The following is a 22,006-nucleotide window of genomic DNA, read 5'->3' on the forward strand; positions in this document are numbered from 1 at the left end:
ACCGGTGGTTCCCAACCAGGGTGATTTTGCTCCCCAGAGGACCTTTGGAAATGTCCAGAGACATTTCTGGTTGTCACAACTGGGAGAAGTGCTACTGGCACCTGGTGGGTAGAAGCCAGAAATGCTGCTTGACATCCTACAATGCACAGGGCAGCACCCCTCACCCCCATGACAAAGAGTTATCCAGCCCACAATATCATTAGTGCTGAAGTTGAGAAACACTGCTCTATATGAAAGTTTCAACTAAAATGCATTTGTTTCCTAGGCCTAAGTCTCAGCATCTCTGGAACAAAGCAGCTCTTTTGTGGCAGAAAGGCGGGGACAAGAGTCCCATCTCAGAGGAACCACCCTCATCAGAGCTTCGGAACAGATGCAGAAGAACCCAGAAAGGAGCAGGTTGTGATTCGCTCCAAGGTGATTAAGAACTAGATCTTAATCACCTTGCCTAGAGAGAGCCAGACTTGGTGATGTCACCACATCCAGAATCCATCACAGACTGTGTGACCGTGGAAACTGTGGATCAGCTTGCAGAAGGTGGTGAGCAGGGGTGGAAAGGGATGGGTGACTGATATACTGCACAGGTAAAGCCACAGCCAGAGTCAAGGAAGTTCTGTCTTCAGTCCTTAAATAACCCCCCACTTTCTTCATGCTCTCATTCTTTCAGATTCTGAGCCACTGTCACGCCATGTTCATTACACATGGCATCTAGAGGTAGGCTGTGGCTTCCTTTATGCTGAACATATAGAATCACAAAATGATAATATAGGAAAAGATTTCTACTTTTGACTCTTAAAACCTTAAAACAAAATACTGAACTTGAGATGTATGTCCCCTGGTCACCCAGGACAGAGCTCGGAGCAAGGCACAGTGCTGTTCAAAACACAGCACTGTTCATTCTGTCACAGGTAAGTCACTAAAAGTGTCTTATCAAAAGTCTTTTTGAGAAATTGCAACAAATCAGAGCAAAAAGGTTTAAAAATATTTTGTCATTATCTTTTTGTTCAGAGTTTTCTGTTGATTTTCTAACTCAAGGTGTAAATAATAGGATATTAATATTAATCCTCTGTTTTAGTTTTTTGTGAATTAGTCAGGGAGGACATACATTTTTTTAAATCAATAGGAAAATAATTTACATCACCCAGTGAAAAACAGCAGGGTTATATCCATATGATCATATCAGAGATGTACATATTCAGGGAGTGCTGTCTCTATGTGGTGCTTCCTGCTCCTCAAGGATCAACAGAACATTTTTCCATAGAGAGACTTTTTTCCCAACTGGTGTGATGAGATTAGGCTAGTGAATACAGAAGCTCACCAGACCTTTCCTGACTCCATCCCTCTTTTCTTTACACCCAGCTTATTCTTCACAGTTCTCTGCATTCTCTCAGGAGCAGCAGAAAATGAACATATCTCAGGTGAGTTGTTCATTAACACCTTTTTTTATAATGGATTATATAGATGGTTAATTAACATGGCAAAGTAGATATAGAAACGGATCAGAATTATTCAAGGAAGATAATAGAAAAGCAGATGAATAGCACAGCAGAGTTGTCATGTGGATAGATAAAGGTCCTCTGATATTACAGATTTTCCAAAGTGCAGCTGCAAATTTCTTCTGACCTTTCTGATAGCCGTGGCAGAGAGTTAGACAGACGATATTTGTTTGAAGAATTATGTTGATGAGAAGCTTAAACCAGACATTCCTCATGGAATTTAAAGTCGTCAAAGTCAGGAGAAATGTCTTTGTTGGTCTTCATGTAGGTGATAGTGCAGATCTTTCCAATGACAACCCTGAAAAGAATTCCACTGAAAATAAAGGGCATATTGCCAAAGCAGGGCTTTTGTTAAAACAGGTGTTTGGATAAGTAAAACAGAAGTTTAGTTATCCTGTTGGATCCAGGGATAATTCTTAGACTAACTTAGAGGTCAGTATGAATGGCTGTACGTTCATGTCCATAAAAATAGCTCTCCATAAATATTCCTCTCAAGTACCTGTCATAAACAAGTTGTTTAGCAGACAGTTTAAAGTACTGTTCTTTGGCAAATGTTACCACACTTTCCATTCATACTTCATTCCACTGCATGAAGCCTTGGTGTCTCTCTTCATATGCCTGTGACCTGCACTTACCAGTGACCTAATTACAGTCAAATCTAATGGGTCTTGTGTAGTCCTTACCTCACTAGACCTGTCTCAGTGCCTGACTCCCCCCTCTCTGTGTCTCTGGAAGGTCTCCTGCATTAGTATGTGTGACACCCTCCTCTGCCACTGTCCTGCCTCTTGTTTCTTTCATGGAGTCATCTTCCTTCTCCTGCCCTTTCACATGTCTCCTCCACAAGTTTCTATTCCTTCTCACTATTCTTCTAACTATTCTTCTTGACTCATTTCATCCCATTTCTGGTTTTAACAATGATGTATTTGCTGGTCTCCCAAATGAGGCTCTGCAGCCCACCCTGACCAACGGCACTTTTTGTGATGATGGAAATGGTCTATATCTGCATTTCCAAAATGGTGACCGGTAGCCATATGTGCCTCTTGAGCAGTTGAAATGTGGCTAGAGTGGCTGAGGGACTGAATTTTTAAGTTTAAAATAGTCATATGTGGCTACCGTACAGGACATAGTTGACTCAACATTTCTCTGTAGGTATCTAAAAGTATCTACAGCTCAACTGATTCAAAGTAAAAGTCAACATTCACAGCCCTTCCCAAACTAATCCTCCTCATCTTTCCCTATAGATGGTATCACCCCATTCAGCCAGGCACCCAAGCCACAAAAAATGGAATGCATGCTTGACTCCCGTTGCTCTCTCTCTCACTCTCTTAACTCCTGCCACATCTGGCCAATATCACGTCTGGGTACTTTTCCTATTTATGTAGATCAGAGATAACAGCAATTTTATATGGTTCAATTTAATGTATTTTAAACATGTTCCTCTACTTTATTCCTCCTCTCAACTGAACTGGTGGAATAACTTCTTTACTGATCTGTCCCACCTCTTTCTTCACCTACTCAGGCACATCTTCCACATGGGTAGTTCATCTAAATGCTAATGAGGTAATGTATCATGCATTTGTATATCACCTCAGTGGCCTCTCATCCCTAAACAATAAAATTCACAATTTCTCAGAATAACATTCAGGCTTTGGAGAATTACAGATTTCATTTTGTGTTTTTACTTTATTGCTGCTCTGACTTTCTTGACAGCTATTTATTGAGTAGCCAAGATGTTGCAAGGAGGTGACACGTGCTCTAGTTACAACTTAAATAATACAGATACTTTTCTTTCTTAATAGTATTTACAACCTAGTGGGAAATATGACATTAAAAAATTCAGTATATAACTTTAAAGCAAAACCAAACCTCATTTAGTTTCTTAAACACATCCTACTGTTCCTGACTCTTGCCTCATATCCCATTCTCATTGTCTTCTCTGGATTGACCAAGTCTTCATTTCATTCACCTGGTGTTGTGGACTGATTTGGGTCCCCCCGAAATTCCTATGTTGAAGCCCTAACCCCCAACGTGATGGTATTTGGAGATAGGGTTTTTAGGAGGTAATGAAGGTTAAATGAAGTTGTTATGTGTGGGAATCCTAATTCAATAGGATTGGTGGCCTTATAGGAAGAGGCAAAGAGAGAGACTTCAGAAACACAGGCACTGAGGAAAGGCCGTATGAGGACACCTTGAGAAGGTGACACCTGTAAGCCAGGAAGAGAACCTCACCAGAACCCAGCCATGCTGATACCCTAATCTTGGGCTTCCAGCCTCTAGAACTGTGAGGAAATAAATTACTGTTGTTTAAGGCATCCAGTCTGTGGTATTTCATTATGGCAGCCAGTGCAACTGAGTCACCTGGCTCTTTACTTTCTTTTTCATTTTATTTTTAATTGTAAAATATAGACAGCATAAAATTTACCATCATAGCCATTTTTTAAGTGTACAGTTCAGTAGTGTTAAGTACATTTATACTGTTGTGAAACCAATCTCCAGAACTCTTTTCATCTTGCAAAACTAAAGCTCTATATCCATTAAACAGCATCTCCCCACTCCTCCCTCTCTTCGGCTCATGGCAACCACCATTCTGTTTCTATGAATTTCACTGCTCAAATAGGTGGAATCATATAGTTTTTGTCTTTTTGTGACTGTCTTATTTCACTTAGTATAAAGTCCTCAAAGTTCATCCATATTGAATCATGTATCAGAATTTCCTTCCTTTTTAAGGCTGAATAATACTGCATTGTATGAATATACCACATTTTGTTTATCCATTCATCCTGTGATGGACACTTAGGTTGCTTCCACCTTTTGGCTATTGTGAATAATGCTACTATGAACATAGGTGTACAAATATCTCTTCAAGACTCTGCCTTTAATTCTTGTGGATATTTGCTGGATCATGTGACAATTCTATGTTTAATTTTTCAAGGAACTGCCATACTGTTTTCAACAGTGGCTGCACCATTTTACATTTTCACCAATAGGGCACAAGGATTTCAGTTTCTCCAGATCCTTGTCAACACTTGCTATTTTCTGTTTTTCTCATAGTAGCCATTTTAATGGATGGGCGGTCTGGCTCTTTGCTTTTGACCTGTCATGAGTCAGCTTTGGTTGCCTCATCCAGGAAACAATGCTCTTTTTTTTCCCTTTGTGTCCCTCTGGGCTAATTTCCAGTCCTCTTCTGAATCTGCATAGCCCTCTGTCTTTCACCTATCTGCATTTCATACATCAGTGGAAATTACCTGATATGTGTTTGTCTGTCTGGTTAGACCATTAGCTCCAAGATCTGGAACCACCATGGGTTCATCTTCGTAGGCTTTCAGCTTTCCTAGTTGAGATTGCTCATTAAACTCTGTTCCAAATAAAAGATCATCCCCTATGTATATGGAACTGGGCCACCAAGAGAATATGGATTTATATTCTTCTCAGACCACCACTTCATTTCTTACAAGATAGAGCCCATTCCGTTATTATCTTCTCTTTTACAAACCTGTGCACATTTGTTCTGCTTGTGACAAATAGGCCTGTTCTTCTGAATGAAAGGCTTTCCAAAAGGAAGTTTTTCTGACTTTCCCTCTATATTGTGCTTCCTCTAATATGTTGTCATTTAGCCTCTTAACCTTTAAGATCATATCGCCTCTGGATTCTTTTCACGCTTATAAGAAGGACTAAACTTCTTGTGGACAAATACAGTCTCCTTGAAGGAGGTAATACACAGGAGATACTGGGAATAATGTGACGATTTCTTCCTCATACATGGGAAACAAAGTCAGGATTAAAGGAATTAGTTGATTGATTGATCACTTGAATTCAGTGAGTATCAGGATTTGAAGTTTGTCAAAGAAAGGACAGCCTGGTGGTATAGGCTCAGTTGATCAAAGGTGGAAGTTGAAAAGAATTGTGTCAGTCCTGAAGAATGGGTGGAATTTTGTTGCAGAGTATGAGCGGGTTACTGCATCTTGAAAGAATAACATCAAGTGGACTAAACAAGGGATACAAGGTCCAGTAAGAATCCTTGCCTATTACACTTTGGACTTCCTCTCAGGGAACACTAAGAGAGATGGAGAAATCTTGGGACCAGACTAGGTGTATTAGTTTGTTATGGCTGCCATGATAAAGTACCACAGACTGGATGGTTTAAACAACAGAAATTTATTTTCTCATGGTCTCAAGGCTGAAAGTCTGAGATCAGGGTAAAGACAGGCTTGGTTCCTTCTGAGAGCTGTGAGGGAAGAATCAGTTCCAGGCCTCTTTCCTTGGCTTATAGATAGCTGTTTTCACATAATCTTCCCTCTGTACATATCTGTGTCCAAATTTCCTCCTCTTATAAGGACACTAATCAAATTGGATTAGGGCCTACCCTAATGACCTCATTATATATAAAATAAATCCTATCTTCAAATACAGTTACATTGTGAGGTGCTGGGGGTTAGGACTTCAATGTATGAATTTTGAGTTGGACTAAAGCCCCTAACACTAGAAGTCCTTCGATTACATCCTTAAGGGTCTGATGTCGTCATGAGTTCTAGCATATGATATGGGGAAGAAATTCATGTAATAAAAGCAATTTTGTTTTTAATGTGGAAGTACTAGCAGAATGGGAAAGACATGAAAGGGGTAAAGTAAGAGTCCAGGTGACTCCAGAGTTTTTCTGATAGGAGGGCAGAATGGTGATCCCTGTTGTAGAAGTGTATGAGAGCTGAGATTTTGCATAATTTCATATATTTTTAAAGTCATTTATATTTCTTTTTTGTGAATCAGTCTTCTTTTTTGCTAATTTTAAAGGCTTCTTAATTATTAAAGAATTTTTTAATTATTAAAGAATTTATCCTTTTATTCTGACATATGTGACAGATATTTTTCCCTATTTCACTATTTGTCTTTGGACACTTTTTGTCCAGAGTTGACCAAGTTCTTTCATTTTTACTAGTGGCATTTTGAGAAATTGTTAAAATATAGAAAGATACAAAGGGATAATGTAATAAACCTTCCCTAATTATCAACTATAAAATTTTTTTTAATCTTTAAAAATTTTTTACTTATTTATTTAACTGAGGTACAGTTTTAATACTAGTAAAGTACACTCTAATTGTGAACTGAGTGGATTTTTACATATGTATATACATATAATTTACCACCCAGATTAAGAGAGAAAACATTTCCATCATCCCTGAAGTTTCTTTCCTTCCTTCCAATTTTCAGTTAATAATAACTGCCCTCTTCTGCAGAGGTAACCACTAATCTAACCTCACTTACCAGGAAAAAAAGTATAAATTCATTTTCAACACCATATAAATGGCACCATACCAATGCATGAACTTTTTCAGGGGAAGGGGCGGTCTGGCTTTTTTCTCTGTACATATTTTTAGATCATCAATGTTGCTATGTATTTTAATACTTTTTATTGCTGAGCAGCATTCCATTATATGAATGTATGATGGTATGCTCATTCTCTTGTTGGTTTTTCATTTGTGTTTTTTCCAGTTTGGGACTATTATGAATAAAGCTTCTGTGAACATTCCTTTGTGTCTCTTGGCATATCTTCATTTCTCTTGGTTATACAAGTAGCTTTCTAAAGTGGTTGAACCAATTTATACTTCTATCTGTACCAAATTCTCACTATTGTTAGCCTTTTTGATTCTAGCCATGTGTAGTGGTCTCTCATTGAAATTTATAATTTGCTTTCTGTGATAAATACTAGCATTGAGCACCATTATTTGTGTTTTGGCCATGTAGATATCTTTTATGTAAAGTAACTGTTCAGTTCTCTATTTTAATTTAATTATTTGCTTTTATTGATTAGTAGGAGTTATGTCTACATTATCAATACAGGTCATTTGCCAGATGTACGTATTACTAATGTTTTTGCATTCTGTGACTTGACTATTTCTAGTGTCTTTTGATGAACTAAGTTATGAAATTTAATAAAGCTCAGTATCAGTGTTTCTTTAATGGTAATTCTTTGTGTGTCATGTTTGAAAGATCTTTCCCTACTCTGAGATCATGAAGATATTCTCCTGTGTTGTTAGTGGATGCTTGATTATTTGAGCTTGATTCACCTGGAATTACTTTTGTGTATGGCACAAGGTAAGTGTCAAGGTTCATATTTCCATATGGATATCCAGTTGCCCTAGCACCATTTGTTGAAAAGACCATCCTCTGTCCACTGAATTGCAGCAGGGCCTCTGTTGTTTAATCAAGTGAACCAGTCAAGTGGTCTATATCTAGACTGTATTCTCTTCCTTTGATCCAGTTATTTCTCTTTTTACTAGTACTTCACTGTCATAATTACTGTTGTATTTCAGTAAGTCATGAAATCGGGTAGGCCTTAAAGTTTTACTTCTTAAAAAACTTATTGGCGGGGCTTCCCTGGTGGCACAGTGGTTGAGAGTCCGCCTGCCGATGCAGGGGACACGGGTTCGTGCCCCGGTCCGGGAAGATCCCATATGCTGCGGAGTGGCTAGGCCCGTGAGCCATGGCCGCTGAGCCTGAGCGTCCGGAGCCTGTGCTCCGCAGCGGGAGAGGCCACAATAGTGAGAGGCCCGCGTACCGCAAAAAAAAAAAAAAAAAAAAAAAAAAAACTTATTGGCTAATTTTTTTTTTTTTTTTTTTTTTTTTTTTTTTTTTAATGCGTTACGCGGGCCTCTCACTGTTGTGGCCTCTCCCGTTGCGGAGCACAGGCTCCGGACGCGCAGGCTCAGCGGCCATGGCTCACGGGCCCAGCCGCTCCGCGGCATGTGGGATCTTCCCGGACCGAGGCACGAACCCGTGTCCCCTGCATCGGCAGGCGGACTCTCAACCACTGCGCCACCAGGGAAGCCCTTTATTGGCTAATTTTGATCCTATGTGTTTTCATAGAAATTTCGTTTCCACTGAAAATCCTGCTGTTTTTTTTGTTTCGTTTTGTTTTGTTTTGCGGTACGCGGGCCTCTCACTGCTGTGGCCTCTCCCGTTGCGGAGCACAGCTCCAGACGTGCAGGCTCAGCGGCCATGGCTCATGGGCCCAGCCACTCTGCGACACATGGGATCTTCCCAGACCGGGGCACGAACCCGTGTCCCCTGCATCGGCAGGTGGACTCTCAACCACTGCACCACTAGGGAAGCCCCTGCTGGGGTTTTGTAAGAGTAGAGGTGAAGTCTGACATTTCATTAGATTTACTCCTATGTATTTGATCTATTTTGATATTGTAAATTTTTTCTTTTTCGTTTTTGGGGTACGCGGGCCTCTCACTGTTGTGGCCTCTCCCGTTGCGGAGCACAAGCTCCGGACGGGCAGGCTCAGCAGCCATGGCTCATGGGCCCAGCTGCTCCGCGGCATGTGGGATCTTCCCGAATGAGGGCACAAACCCGTGTCCCCTGCATCGGCAGGCGGACTCTCAACCACTGTGCCACCAGGGAAGCCCTGTAAATATTTTTAAATTTCATTTTTAGTTGTTGATTTATCAAAATACAATGGATTTTTAAATATTGATCTTATATCTAGCTATTTTGTTAAATTCGCTTATTCTAATAGCTTATTTTGGTAGATTCTTTTGGATTTTAAATGCACATCATGTCTTTTTCAAATAAAGAAAATTTTACTTCTTACTTTTCAATCTTTATGTCTTTAATTTCTTTTTATTCTTCTAGTACCATGTTGAATACAAATGATGATAATAGAAATCTTTTTCTTCTACCTCACATGAGGGGGAAAATACTTAATGTTTCACCACTGAGTGTGGTTTTAACTTTAGAGTTTTTGTACATGCCCTTCATTAGAATGAGGAAGCTCTCTCTGTTTTTAGTTTGCTGAGAATTTTTATTACACAGAGGTATTAAATTTGGTCAAATGCTTTTTGTGCACCTGGTGAGATAACAGTATAATTTTATTTCTTTATTCTGTTAAAGGGGCAGATTATACTGATTGAATTATCAGTGTTTAACCAATCTTGCATTCCTGGGATGTCTCACACCTGGGTCTGAAGTACAATCCCTTTCATGTATCATGCACCTTCTTGTTTAAATTTATGCTTAGTATTTACTTTTTATTCTATTCTAAATGGAATTGTTTTCTTAATTTTTTTATTGCTCATTGCTAGTGTTTAGAAATACAAATGTTTGTGTGTTGATCTTGAATCCTGAAAATTTGCTGAGTTTGTTTATTAGCAATAACTTTTTGTAGATTTAGTGTTTATGTATTATATATATTTATATATTAGATTATGTAGTCTGACTAGAGGTGGTTTTACTTTTTTCCTTTCCACTTTTATCTTTTTTTCTTGCTCATTTGCTCTGGCTAGAACTTCCAGTACAGTGATAGAATTGGTTACAGTGGACATCCTTGTCTTATTCCTGAACTTTGGAGGAAAACTTCCTGTCATTTATTTTAGCATTGTGTATGGCATTAGCTGGGATTTGTCAAAAGTGCTTTTTATTGTGTTGAGGAAGTTCTCTTTTATTCCTAGTTTGTTGAGTGTTTTTATCATTCGTGTTGGATTTTGTCAAATACTTTCTCTGCATCAATTGAGATGATCATGTGGTTTATTTCCTTCATTCTATTACTGTGCTGTTACATTGATTGATTTTCCTTTGGTGAGCCACTCTTACATTCCTGGGATAAATCCTACTTGGTCATGGTGTATAATCATTTTAATATACTGCTAGGTTTGGTTTGCTTGTATTTTGCTGAGGAGATTTGCATCTATATTTCTAAGGAATATTGATCTTTAGTCTTGTGATTTCTTTGTCTGACTTTGGTTAAAAGTAACTCATAGAATGAGTTAGGAAGTGTTCCCTCTTCTATTTTGGAGTGAGTTAGAAAAGGGTTTGTGTTCATTCTTCTTAAATGTTTGGTAAAATTCACCAGTGAATCCAACTGGTCCTAAGCTTTTCTTTGTTGGGAGGTTTTTAACTACTAATTCAGTCTCCTTACATGGAACTCTTCAGATTTTCCATTTCTGTTTGACTCAGTTTTCATAGTTTGTATGTTTCTAAGAATTTGTCCTTTTCATCTAGGTTATCTAGTTTGTTGGTGTACAGTTGTTTATAGTGCTCTCTAATAGTCATTTTTATTTCTGTAAAGTCGGTAATAATGGCCCCATTTTCATTACCAATTTTAGTAAATTAGAGTCTTCTTTTTTCTTCGTTAGTCTGCCTAAAGGTTCATTGATTCTGTTGATCTTTTCAATGAACCAACATTCAGTTGATTATATTGTTTTTTATTCTTTATTTGGTTTTTCTCTGCTTTAATCTTCATTATTTCCGTCCTTCTGCTAGTTTTGGGTTTAGTTCACATTTATTTTTCTAGTTCCTTAGGATATACAGTTAGGTCATTGATTTGAGATCTTTTTTTAATGTAGGTGTTATAGCTGTAAATATCCCTCTAAGCACTGTTTTAGTTGCATCTCATAAGTTTTTGTATGTTGTGTTTTTGTTTTGTTATCTCAAAATACTTTCTAACTTCCCTTCGATTCCCTTTGATTTATTCTTTGATCTTTTGGATTTTTAAAGAGTGTGTAGTTTTATTTCCACATATTTTTGAATTTTCCAGTTTTCCTTTCCTTACTGATTTCTGGTTTCATTATATTTTGGTCATAGAAGGTACTTCGTATGATTTTAACCTTTAAAATATATTGAGACTTGTTTCATGGCCTAACATATGGTCTATACCAGAGAATGTTCCATGTTTACTGAAGAACGTGTATGCTTCTTGTGTTGGCCTGAGTGTTTCTGTAGATATCTGTGATCTACAGTTCACAGCTTTGTTCAAGTGTGTTCTTCCAATATTGATCTTTTGTCTAGTAGTTCAATCCATTATGAAAGTGGGGAATAAAATCTCCAACTATTATTGTTGAATAGTTTATCTTGTCAGTTCTGTCAGTTTTTGCCAACGGAAGTTCTGTTGTTAGGTACATGTATGTTTATAACTGTTTTGTTTTCTTGATTTATTGACCCTTTTACCATTGTAAAATGTTCTTTCTCTCTCTCTCTCTCTCTTTTTTTTTGTCTTAACACATTATTGACCAGAGATATATTAATACTTAGTCTTTTGTTACCCAAACATTATTGACTGGAGACGGATCAATATGTTTGTAGAGAGTGATAAAATTAACATCACTGTGTGAAGTTGTTAGACCTTAAAATTGATCAAGAGTTCATTATACAACTTATGATTGTCATTATCATTCACATTTTGCTCCGTTAGCTTTTTTGTTCCAACCTTGTGTATATTATAAATGTAAAATTTTCAAAAATGACACATCATGAAATTTTGAGTGAAGAAGAATTTTTTGGTGAATTTTATGCAGATACTTTCTCTGATTGTCCAAGCGACATATATACTAGTCTCTCAGAAGATGATAGTTCTTCAGAATATAGTTCTGATTCAGATGATTTGAATATTAGACCAACAGAATCATTGATTCTGATATGGAAAGTGAAAATGAAACTCAGGGTGCTGGAACTTGCTCCTTTGCTTCTACAGAAGAGAGGACTGAAGACAACATTTCACAAAAATTAGAAGACTTTACAGGTGTGTCAGGTGTAACTATTAAATGTAATAACCTGCAAAGTGTCAGTGAAATAACAGAATTAATTTTTGGCCAGCCGAAATAAAAATCGCCAGCCACAGGCATTAGTTTTTGCAAAAATCCCCCAGTCAATAATGAGTTAAAGTCTGTTTTGTCTAATCCTAGTATAGGCAATCCAGGTCTATTTTGGTTACTGTTTACATGATATATCTTGTGTTAGTCTTTTACTTTCAAACTGTTGTGTCTTTGAATGTGAAGTGTTACTTGTAGACAGAATATAATTGGATCATATTTTTTCAATCCATTCTGTAAGTCTCTGCCTTTTAATTCAAATATTTAACCATTAACATTTAATGTAAGAAGCATTTGTCTTCTATTTAGACATTTGCTCTGAGTATGTCCATTTTGTTTTTCTACTTCACAATTTTTGCTTTCTTTTGTGTTAAGTCAATATTTCCTAGTATACCATTTCAGTTACCTTGTTGTGCCTTTACTACATTTTTTCCCAGTTATTAGTGGTTACCTTGTTGATTACAATTAACAACTATAACAGTATTGTTCAGATGAATACAAACTTAATTTCAATAGTATACTAAAACTTTGCTCTTCTATAGCTTCACACCCTCCTCACTCCTTTATGCTGTTATTGTCACCTAAATTAACAACTTTATACATGTGTGTATTCTAGTAGCAATTTCTAATTACTGCCTCATGTAGTGGTCTTGAAATCATACAGGAGAAAAATAAATACAAAAAAATACATTTATAGTGTCTTTTATATTTTTACCTGTGTAGTTACTTTTACCTACATAGTTTTCTTTATTTCTTCATATGGATTTTTGAGTTATTGTCCAGTGTACTCTCATTATAGCCTGAATGACTCCCTTATTAATATTTCTTATACAGCAGGTATACTAATGACATTTTCCCAATCCTTATTTACCTAGGAGTGTCATAATTTCTTCTTCGTTTTTGCAGGATGGTTTTGCCAAATATTCAAGTCTTGGCTGACAGTCTTTCCCTTTGGTACTTTAAATATGTCATGCAACTGCCTAATGATTTCCCTGGTTTCTAATGAGAAATCAGCTATTAATCTTATTTGAGACCCTTTGGAGGCAATGAGTCACCTCTCGCTTGCTGCTTTCAAGTTTTATTCTTTGTTTTTCGGCCCTTTTTCCTCTCTTCTCTCCTACTTCTGGTATGTGAATGTTGCTATGTTTGATTGTGACCCACAAATCACTGAGACTTTTTGTTCATTTTCCTTCATTATTTTTACTGTATATTCTCAGGTTGGGTCATCTCAATAGATTTATATTCAAATTGGCTGATTTTTCTGCCTATTCCACTCTTGAGCCCTCTAGGGACTTATTCACTTCAATTATTGTACTTTCTACTCCAGAATTTGAGTTTGCTTTTTCAATATATGTATACTTTCTGTCTCTTTATTGATATTCTTTATTTGATGAGGCATTGTTTCCATACTTTTCTTTTGTTCTTTTGATGTGGTTTCCTTTAGTACTTGGTATATATTTAAAACAGCTGATGAAAAGTCTTGGCCTAGTAAGTCCAATGTCTGGACTTACTCAGAGACAGATTTTACACTGTTTCATATGTAGTCTGTTTGTTTTCCTATATATGAGTAATAGTTTCTCATCTGTTTACGTCTCAAATTTTTTTTGAAAACTGGACATTTAAAATATGTGTAATGTGTAAGCAGAATCTCAACAACTGCAGCTGTTGTTATGTATTTGTCTAGTGACTCTTTTGAACTAATTCTGTAGAATCTGTATTCTTTGTCCTGTGTGGCCAACTGAAGTCACTGCTCCATTAATTAAATAGCCAGCTAGTAATTGGACAATGATTTCCTTAAATACGTGTAACCAATAAGGCTCCCAATATTTGCTAAGTTACTCTGTGTGTATGTTGGGGCATGCCTTCAACAATTAGCCCAGCATTTTATTACTCCACATTAGCCTTCACTTTTTTTTCATTAGAGCCTCAAGGTTAGTGAGAGGCAAGGGTTTAGCACCTTCTCAGGTCTTTCCTGAATGTGAACTCAGCCCAGGGATTGTGTGTCACCTTTTAGATCATCAGGAATATACCTGAGCTTTTCAAAGCCCCTTCTGGATATCTCATTCTCCAGCTTTTCCCTTTAAGCTTTTTAGTAATACTGTTGTTTCCCTTAGCTGTTAAAAACTGCCTGTAGTAGTCAAGTAGCCATGATGGTAAACAATATCCCATGATTTTTTTTAAAAAGTAATGTCTTATCCCCAGGGAAAATGTTATTTACAGCTTTGAGTCATATCAAATGAAGAGGGGTGGTCTAGGAAACCACCGGACAGGCCAAATAATGCCAGTTCTCTGGGAATGGGGTTTATCTTCTAATTGAACCTCAGTCTTAGGTACTGAGAACTTGGGTCTCAGCATTTTATTACTTAGAAGAGATAGGACAGATAGGTCTAGGCAGCATTTTTGGTAGTGTCTGCTACTGCTCTCTTCCTACTGCAGTGAGATCCCACCAATCACATTATGTGTTCTGATGACTTTCCCCTTACAGATTAAGTATTCTTTAGTGGAGATATGCATGAAAGTATTCTTTAGTGGAGATATGCATGAGTCTGAGTGGATTTAAGCACGGACTGTTCTTCCTCTACACTAGCCATCACCACATGGGACAGAAAGGGGCTTCTTCTGAATTCTCCCCCAATCCTCTCTATGACAGATTGGCTTCCTTGAGAAAATCTCACAAAGAAGGTAGAAATTACCCTATGTCTGTGACACATACCATCTCCCTAGGGACTTCACACTCTTCACATTTGCATACATGTGGTTTTTATAGCTTAAGCTTCCTATCTTCTTATATGGAGTTTAGCATATGGTTCAGTAAGCAAATGAATGGGTCCTGATTCTCCCTATAGGTACCTATCTCTCCTGATTTCAGATTGTTTGCCATGCAATTTCATTTCTCTAATAAGTTCAAAAATACATTAATTTTCAGTTCACCAAGCTTTGTTCTTGTAAGATGTTAGTATTGCTCTTTTCAGCTTTCTACATCTTTGAGCTAAAATCTGAAGCCACACTGTATGATTGTAAGTTTTTCTAATTTGGCGAGACTTACTGTTTTTGTTTTATAATATGCAAAGTGTAGCAGAAAATAATTTATGTTATGATCAGATTATGCTTTATATTTCAGTTAGTCAAGTTGGGTAATTACATCATTTCAGTCTTCTGTCTCAGTGGTCAGCAAACTTTTTTGGTAAATGTCAGATAGTAGGCTTTGTGGGAGATATGGTCTCTCTTGGAACTACTAAAATCTACAGTTTTAGTCTTATAGCAGCCATAAATAATACATAAACAAATGAACATGAGCTGTGTTCTAATAAAATTTTATTTTCAAAAAAACAGGTAGTGTGCCAGATTTGGTCTTTGGCCCATAATTTTCTGACCCCTATTCTAAATCTCTATTGGTTTTTCAGTCTGCTTGTCCTGTGAGTTACTGAGAGAGTTGTATTAAAAACACTAATTATAATTGTGTGTCTGTATATCTAATTTCTCTCAACTATTGTTTATATATATACAATATACAGTAATACTCATTGTTCTCTGTAGTTATGTTCTGTAAAGTGGCCATGAACACTGCATTAGCAAATACTGAATCATTGCTCCCAGGGGAAATACAGGATTAGGTTCCTGCAAGCCCCTGGTCACAACGTTTTGGTTAGCCAATCAATTTGTAACCTGGTTATGTGTGTTTCTGTTTAAGAACATCTTATTTAGTAATATTGTTGATTCATGAACATGAACTAACAGCCAACAGCACTGTAATTAATGCTTGAACACAGCCTATTAAACATGCTTGTTTTCTGCATAAGGCATATCACAACTTTTTTGCACTTAGGGACACTAGATAGCACTTCTTTTTCTTTTTTTTTTTAAATATGGAATTTTATAAATTTATTTTTATTTATTTCTGGCTGCATTGGGTCTTTGTTGCTGTGAGCGGGCTTTCTCTAGTTGCAGCAAGCAGGGGCTGCTCTTCATTGCAGTGCACAGGCTTCTCATTGGGGTGGCTTCTCTTGTGCAGAGGATGAGCTCTAGGCACATGGGCTTCATTAGTTGCAGCACGCGGGCTTAGTAGTTGTGGCTCACGGGCTCTAGAGCGCAGACTCAGTAGTTGTGGCGCATGGGCTTAGTTGCTCCATGGCATGTGGGATCGTCCCGGACCAGGGCTCAAACCCGTGTCCCCTGCATTGGCAGGCAGATTCTTAACCACTGTGCCACCAGGGAAGTTCCTAGATAGCACTTCTGTACTACACAATGGGGCCATTCTAAAATGTGAAACCACCAAGAAATAGCACAAAAATGAAAAAAAGTGCTAAATAGACCACAAAAAGGATATGATTACTGTACAACAGCTGAAACAAAAAGGCAAGGCATTATCTTGTTCAGATTCAGCTGGGAAAACGTGTATTGGGCAAATTTTTTATCATTCTGTGAATGTGTGCAAATGAATGCAAAATCACAAGTACTGATTTGGAAGTTAAAAGTAAATTTTAGTGAGTAGGTGAATTTGCAAATACAGAAATCTGAATAATGAGAATTGACTGTATTTGGAAGCTGTGTTGATATGCTGTATTTGGAAGCATATCAATCTATGTTACATCTTCTGTTAAAAGAATCATTATATCATTATATATATGTGTATGTATATATATGTGTATATATGTGTATATTTCATACTTTCTTACATTCAGGTCTACTGCTTTTCATGTTAATATAACCATATCAATTTTCTTTCGGTTAGTGATTATGTATATATTTTTTGCATCCTTTTCCTTTCAATCTTCTTACATCTGCCTCTATAAATTGTGTTTTCTTTGTTATTTTTATGCTGTCAGTCTTTCCTTTAATTGTATTCGTTAGTCCAGAGGTTGGCAAATTTTTTCTGTAATGTGTCAGGTAGTAAATATTTTCAGTTTTGGTAGTCATAAAGTCTCTGATAAAACTGCTAGGGTCTGCTTGTTTTTGCATAAAAGCAACCATAGACAATACAAAATTATTGGGGGTAGGGGGGTTGCTGTGTCCCAATAAAACTTTTATTTTAAAAAGTGGCAAGCTGGATTTGGCCACAGGTCATAATTTGCTGACTGCTTCACTGGAGCATGCCCAGGGTAGTAGAGTGAGATGAAAATTGTAGGAAGTGTATTTATATTTTTTTGCTAAAAAATAAATTAAAAAGACAAAAGTTTTACTAATATACTTATTGAGAGTACAAGTATATAACTCATAAATACATACAAATTAAGTTATTAATGTTTTTACTAATTGAGTACCTCCAAAGTATAAGCTAAAATTAGATCCAAGATAGGCATCCTTTATATTCATTTGTTTCAGCTCTTTATGGTAAACATAAGAACTGTTTTCATGCGTATTTCCTATGTCATCTAATTCTAAACCCAGATTAAACAGAAATGTACTCTTGCAGGCATCAGTGTCATTCAAGGACGTAACTGTCGAACTCACCCAGGAGGAGTGGCAGCAAATGGGTCCTATTCAGAAAACCCTCTACAGAGATGTGATGCTGGAGAACTACAACAACCTAGTCTCAGTGGGTGAGCATATAAGCATAACTTACCCTCATAACTCCATACAGAAGGCATTTTCTTTTTATGCATCAGTACACATGAATACTTTAGATTTTAATGTCATTTAGGCTTTTTATGTGACCAAGCCCTACTGAGGAATAGAAAGTGTTTGACTGCCGTTGCCAACTGCCAATGATAAATTTAGCTGAGGGCCTTCAGGATGCTGTTCCTGAAGCTTTTTCCACTTCTGGAGACTAAAAAGCTCATCATCTGGCCTAAGTACTCAGTTGTTGCCTGTTTACAGGGAACTGCATTTTCAAACCAGAGGTGATCTTCAAATTGGAGCAAGGAGAAGAGCCTTGGTTCTTAGAGGAAGAATTCTCAAACCAGAGCCATAAAGGTGAGTTACTGAGCACTAATAGAATTCTGTGGGGTAGTTAGACTCCAGAAGGTCAGTTTTGCAGTGAACACCTTCATATTTCAAGACTTCTTATAAGTCCCAAAGGCACAAAAAACACCAGTCAAAAGAGAATGATTAATAAACTTGACTACATTAAAATTGAGAATTTTGTTCATAAATGATACCATTAAAAGGATGAAGAGACAGGCCACAGAGTAGCAGAATAGATATACAATACAAGTAACCTAGAAAGGATAAGCATCCTGAAAATGTAAAAACTTCTGTAAGTCTAAATAGGAAAGCATAGCAACTCAGTTTAGGTGAAAGACTTTATATATAGGAGCTTTCAAACAGCTGTTAAATCTTTGAAAATGTGTTCAATCTCATTACTTTTCACAGAATGCAAAATAGAGTATAAGGTGAGGTAAGTAATATGTATAGCATGAAATGAGATGAACAAATCTGGCAATGGCAAGTCATGGGGAAGATGTAAAATATTAAAGACCCTTATTTATTGACTGAAAATGTAAACTGATAAAACCACTATGAAATCAGGAAGATGTTATCAAATAGTTAAAGTTTTACATACCTGTAACCAAGTAATCATTTTCCCAACTGTATACCCTATAAAAAGGCATGATTGTATTCTCTAGAATGAATAAAACAATATTTATGGCAATATTGGTTATTTTTGCCAAAATTGGGCTCATCAGCAACAGAATAAAGGAATAGTATTTCTTAAGGGAGAATTATACAGCTATATGAAATCTTATACAATGATTGCAAACATAATATTAAACAAAAAATATAAATATGCATGTATGGTTACATTTATGTAAATGTCAGAAACAAGCAAAACTCAATTACATTTTTAGGAATTAATATATAGGTGGTAAAACTGCAAAGAAAATCAAGGAGGTAAATATCAGGAGAGTGATGAACTCTTAAGCATGAGGAAGTTGTTACCAGGCAGGGATTTTTGCAGAGCCATTTATGTTCTGTTTCTTGACATGGTTTCTAATTCGATGAGTGTTCACTCTATACTGTTAAATTGCACATATAAGTTTTATGCAAATATAAATTATGTTTCATGCTTAACAGAAAGTTACAAGATGAACCAAAAGTAAAATAGTATTCACAGTTCATATAAGCCAGAAAGGATGGGCATCTAGAATGCATAAGGAATTTGGATCTTTGCAGTAAGGTCTTCCATGATACCTCATTTAAAATTGCACCCCTCATATCAAACTGAAATGTGGAAATTTAGAATGAAGTGATCAGGTTCGCTTATCTGCACTTTTGTTAGATGATATAAGTCAAAGGTATCACAGCCAGAATTGAGCAGTGAATCTAATTTAATTACAAGAATTGATTTTCCTTTTATCAGTCTTATACTTGTTTGTATTTCTATGACTCACAGCTGCAAGATGGGTTTTATCCTGAGCTATAAACCTCTTCATTTAATCATGAGGAGGTTGGTGCTATCAATTTAATTTGATTTTGAAAGACTGAATGGAAATAAGGAATGATATCAAATTGAAGTATGAAGACTCTTGAGGATTCTACCAGTAGAGCCTAGATAATGTTGGACCTCTACTGTAATTTACTTCCTCAAACCAAACCATTCTCCTGTTGGACCTAGCCTATCAATGCTTATTATCTCCTAATTTTCTTGTTACTCTACTTAAGTTTATAACCCCTCATGTTGTATTAATTATCTGGTTTTCCTGCTCCCTAAAATCATTCCCATAAAAGTCTTAATTTCTCTCCCTTCTCTGCCCAGGTAGGAAAATCCAATTTATCACAATCCAACTACAGATAATGTATTTATAACCAGTTTCCTCTCTAATTTTCACTGTGTCAATATTATTTTTTAAAGGAGGGTGTCTCTCTCTCATACACACAAACCCACAAATTAATCTTGAGAAACCAAAAAATGAAATGCAACAAAGGCTGTATGTTTATAAGCCCCATCCATAAGAATAGTAAGATTCAAAGTGTTTTCAATTTTTCTGTTTTAGAAGACTACAGAGATGAAAATCTAATCAAGAGAAACAAAAAAATCAAAGACAAACACCTGCAGCAAGTAACATCTATAAATAATAAACAGTTGCCTAGAGAGGAGGAAGAAGTTTTGAGAAAACCATTTAATCTGCACATAGTTCCTGTTTCTTCATCAAAAATGTCCTGTAAATGTGACTCATGCGGAGTGAATTCGCAAAGTATTTCTCAATTTATCATTAATAGTAGAACCTACTCAACAAAAAAAACAGATTGTTATAATGTATGTGAAAATTTGCCTTTCAAAATTAAGCTTGAAAGAACTCATACTGGAGAGAAATTTTATGAATATAATAAAAATCAGGAAACCCTCAGTTATAAGGAAAATCTTCCTGAACATCAGAAGTCTCAAACGTTAAAGCAAGCTTTTGAATTTAATGGGATTGGAAAAGCCTTCTATGTTGAGGCTGCCTGTGTTAAACATAAGAGTACTCATACAGGACAACAATCCTGTAAAGATGAAGAGTTTAGGAAAAACTATGACAAGATAACTCTCTTTGACCACGAAAGAACTGGGACAGGGGAGAAACACACTTATCTTAACCAGTGTGGGAAATCCTTCTGTGAGAAGTCAGCTATCAAGGAATACAATAAATTTAACATGACTGTGAAACATTGTGAATGTATTACAAGTGGGAATAATTTCAGCAGGAAGTCATACCTTACTCAACCTCAGAGAACTCTCACAGAAGAGAATCCATTGGTATGTAATGACAGAACACAAACTGGAGATAAACACTTTGAATGTCATGAAAATAGGAAGTCTTACCAGAAAGCCCACAAAGTATGCCAGAGAACTCACTATGAAGTAAAACCCTATAAATGTAATGAATGTGGGAAATCCTTCTGTCAAAAAGGACATCTCATTCAACATCAGAGAACTCACACAGGAGAGAAACCATTTGAATGTAATGAATGTGGAAAAACTTTCTCCCAGAAGTCACACCTCAGTACACATCAGAGAATTCACACAGCAGAGAAACCCTATAAATGTAATGACTGTGGGAAAACATTTGTCCAGAAGTCAACCCTCAGGGGACATCAGAGAATTCACACAGGAGAGAAACCCTATGAATGTTGTGATTGTGGGAAAACTTTTGTTCAAAGGTCAACCCTCAAAGATCATCACAGAATTCACACAGGGGAGAAATCCTTTCAGTGTAACGAATGTGGAAAAAGTTTTGGCCAGAAGTCAAACCTCAGAATACATCAGAGAATTCACAGTGGTGAGAAAACTTATCACTGTAAAGAATGTGAAAAATCCTTCTGGCGAAAAGACCATCTCATTCAGCATCAGAAAACACACACAGGAGAGAAACCATTTAAATGTAATGAGTGTGGGAAAACTTTCGCCCGGACATCAACCCTCAGAGTTCATCAGAGAATTCACACTGGGGAGAAACCATTTAAATGTAATGAATGTGGGAAAAAATTTGTCCGGAAGGCAATCCTTAGTGATCATCAGAGAATTCATACAGGGGAGAAACCCTTTCAGTGTAATAAATGTGGGAAAACTTTTGGTCAGAAATCAAACCTTAGAATACATCAGAGAGCTCACAGTGGGGAGAAATCTTATGAATGTAATGAATATGGAATATTGCATAAGAAGTCAACCCTAAGTGTATACCAGAGAATTCAGGGAGGGCAAAAACCAAATTGATATAATAACTGTGGAAAATTCTTCTGACTAAGAGACCAACCTATTTGACATCAGAAAAGTCACAAGGAGAAAAACCATATAAGTCTGAATATAGGAAGAATTTTGCCCAAAAGGCAACTCCGAGAGTGTATCAGAGAATTCACACAGGATTTCTTTCAAGGTGCTCTGGAAACCCTGTTGGATAGAGTCATGCCTTGTTAGATAACTCATATCACATGCACTGGTAATCTCATTAGTAAGAATTTTATAGCTAAACTAAATTTCCCTATCTCCCTTTCATCTAACTGGGGCTTTGT

The 22,006-nt window shown here is 36.7% G+C and overlaps 1 protein-coding gene across 1 annotated transcript; it reads left to right on the forward strand.

The window, feature by feature from the left end:
- The first annotated feature begins 467 nt into the window (after positions 1-467).
- ZNF510 (zinc finger protein 510) lies at positions 468-21,737 on the forward strand. Its single transcript, XM_065878748.1, has 6 exons — positions 468-537; positions 1,357-1,415; positions 17,490-17,616; positions 17,894-17,989; positions 20,011-21,638; positions 21,720-21,737. Exons 1-6 carry the CDS (start codon positions 468-470, stop codon positions 21,735-21,737), a joined length of 1,998 nt encoding a protein of 665 aa, XP_065734820.1.
- Positions 21,738-22,006: the final 269 nt, after the last annotated feature.

The sequence above is a fragment of the Phocoena phocoena genome, chromosome 6 (genome assembly GCF_963924675.1).
Source record: "Phocoena phocoena chromosome 6, mPhoPho1.1, whole genome shotgun sequence".
Taxonomy (NCBI): Eukaryota; Metazoa; Chordata; class Mammalia; order Artiodactyla; family Phocoenidae; genus Phocoena; species Phocoena phocoena.

What these genes read in the sequence shown, in the direction of transcription:
- ZNF510 (XM_065878748.1), top strand. Translation starts at nt 468, where the DNA reads ATGTCACCACATCCAGAATCCATCACAGACTGTGTGACCGTGGAAACT. An exon ending in GGATCAGCTTGCAGAAGGTG is followed by an intron (nt 538 to 1,356) that starts GTGAGCAGGGGT and finishes CTTTACACCCAG; the next exon opens with CTTATTCTTCACAGTTCTCT. An exon ending in CTCAAACCAGAGCCATAAAG is followed by an intron (nt 17,990 to 20,010) that starts GTGAGTTACTGA and finishes TTTCTGTTTTAG; the next exon opens with AAGACTACAGAGATGAAAAT.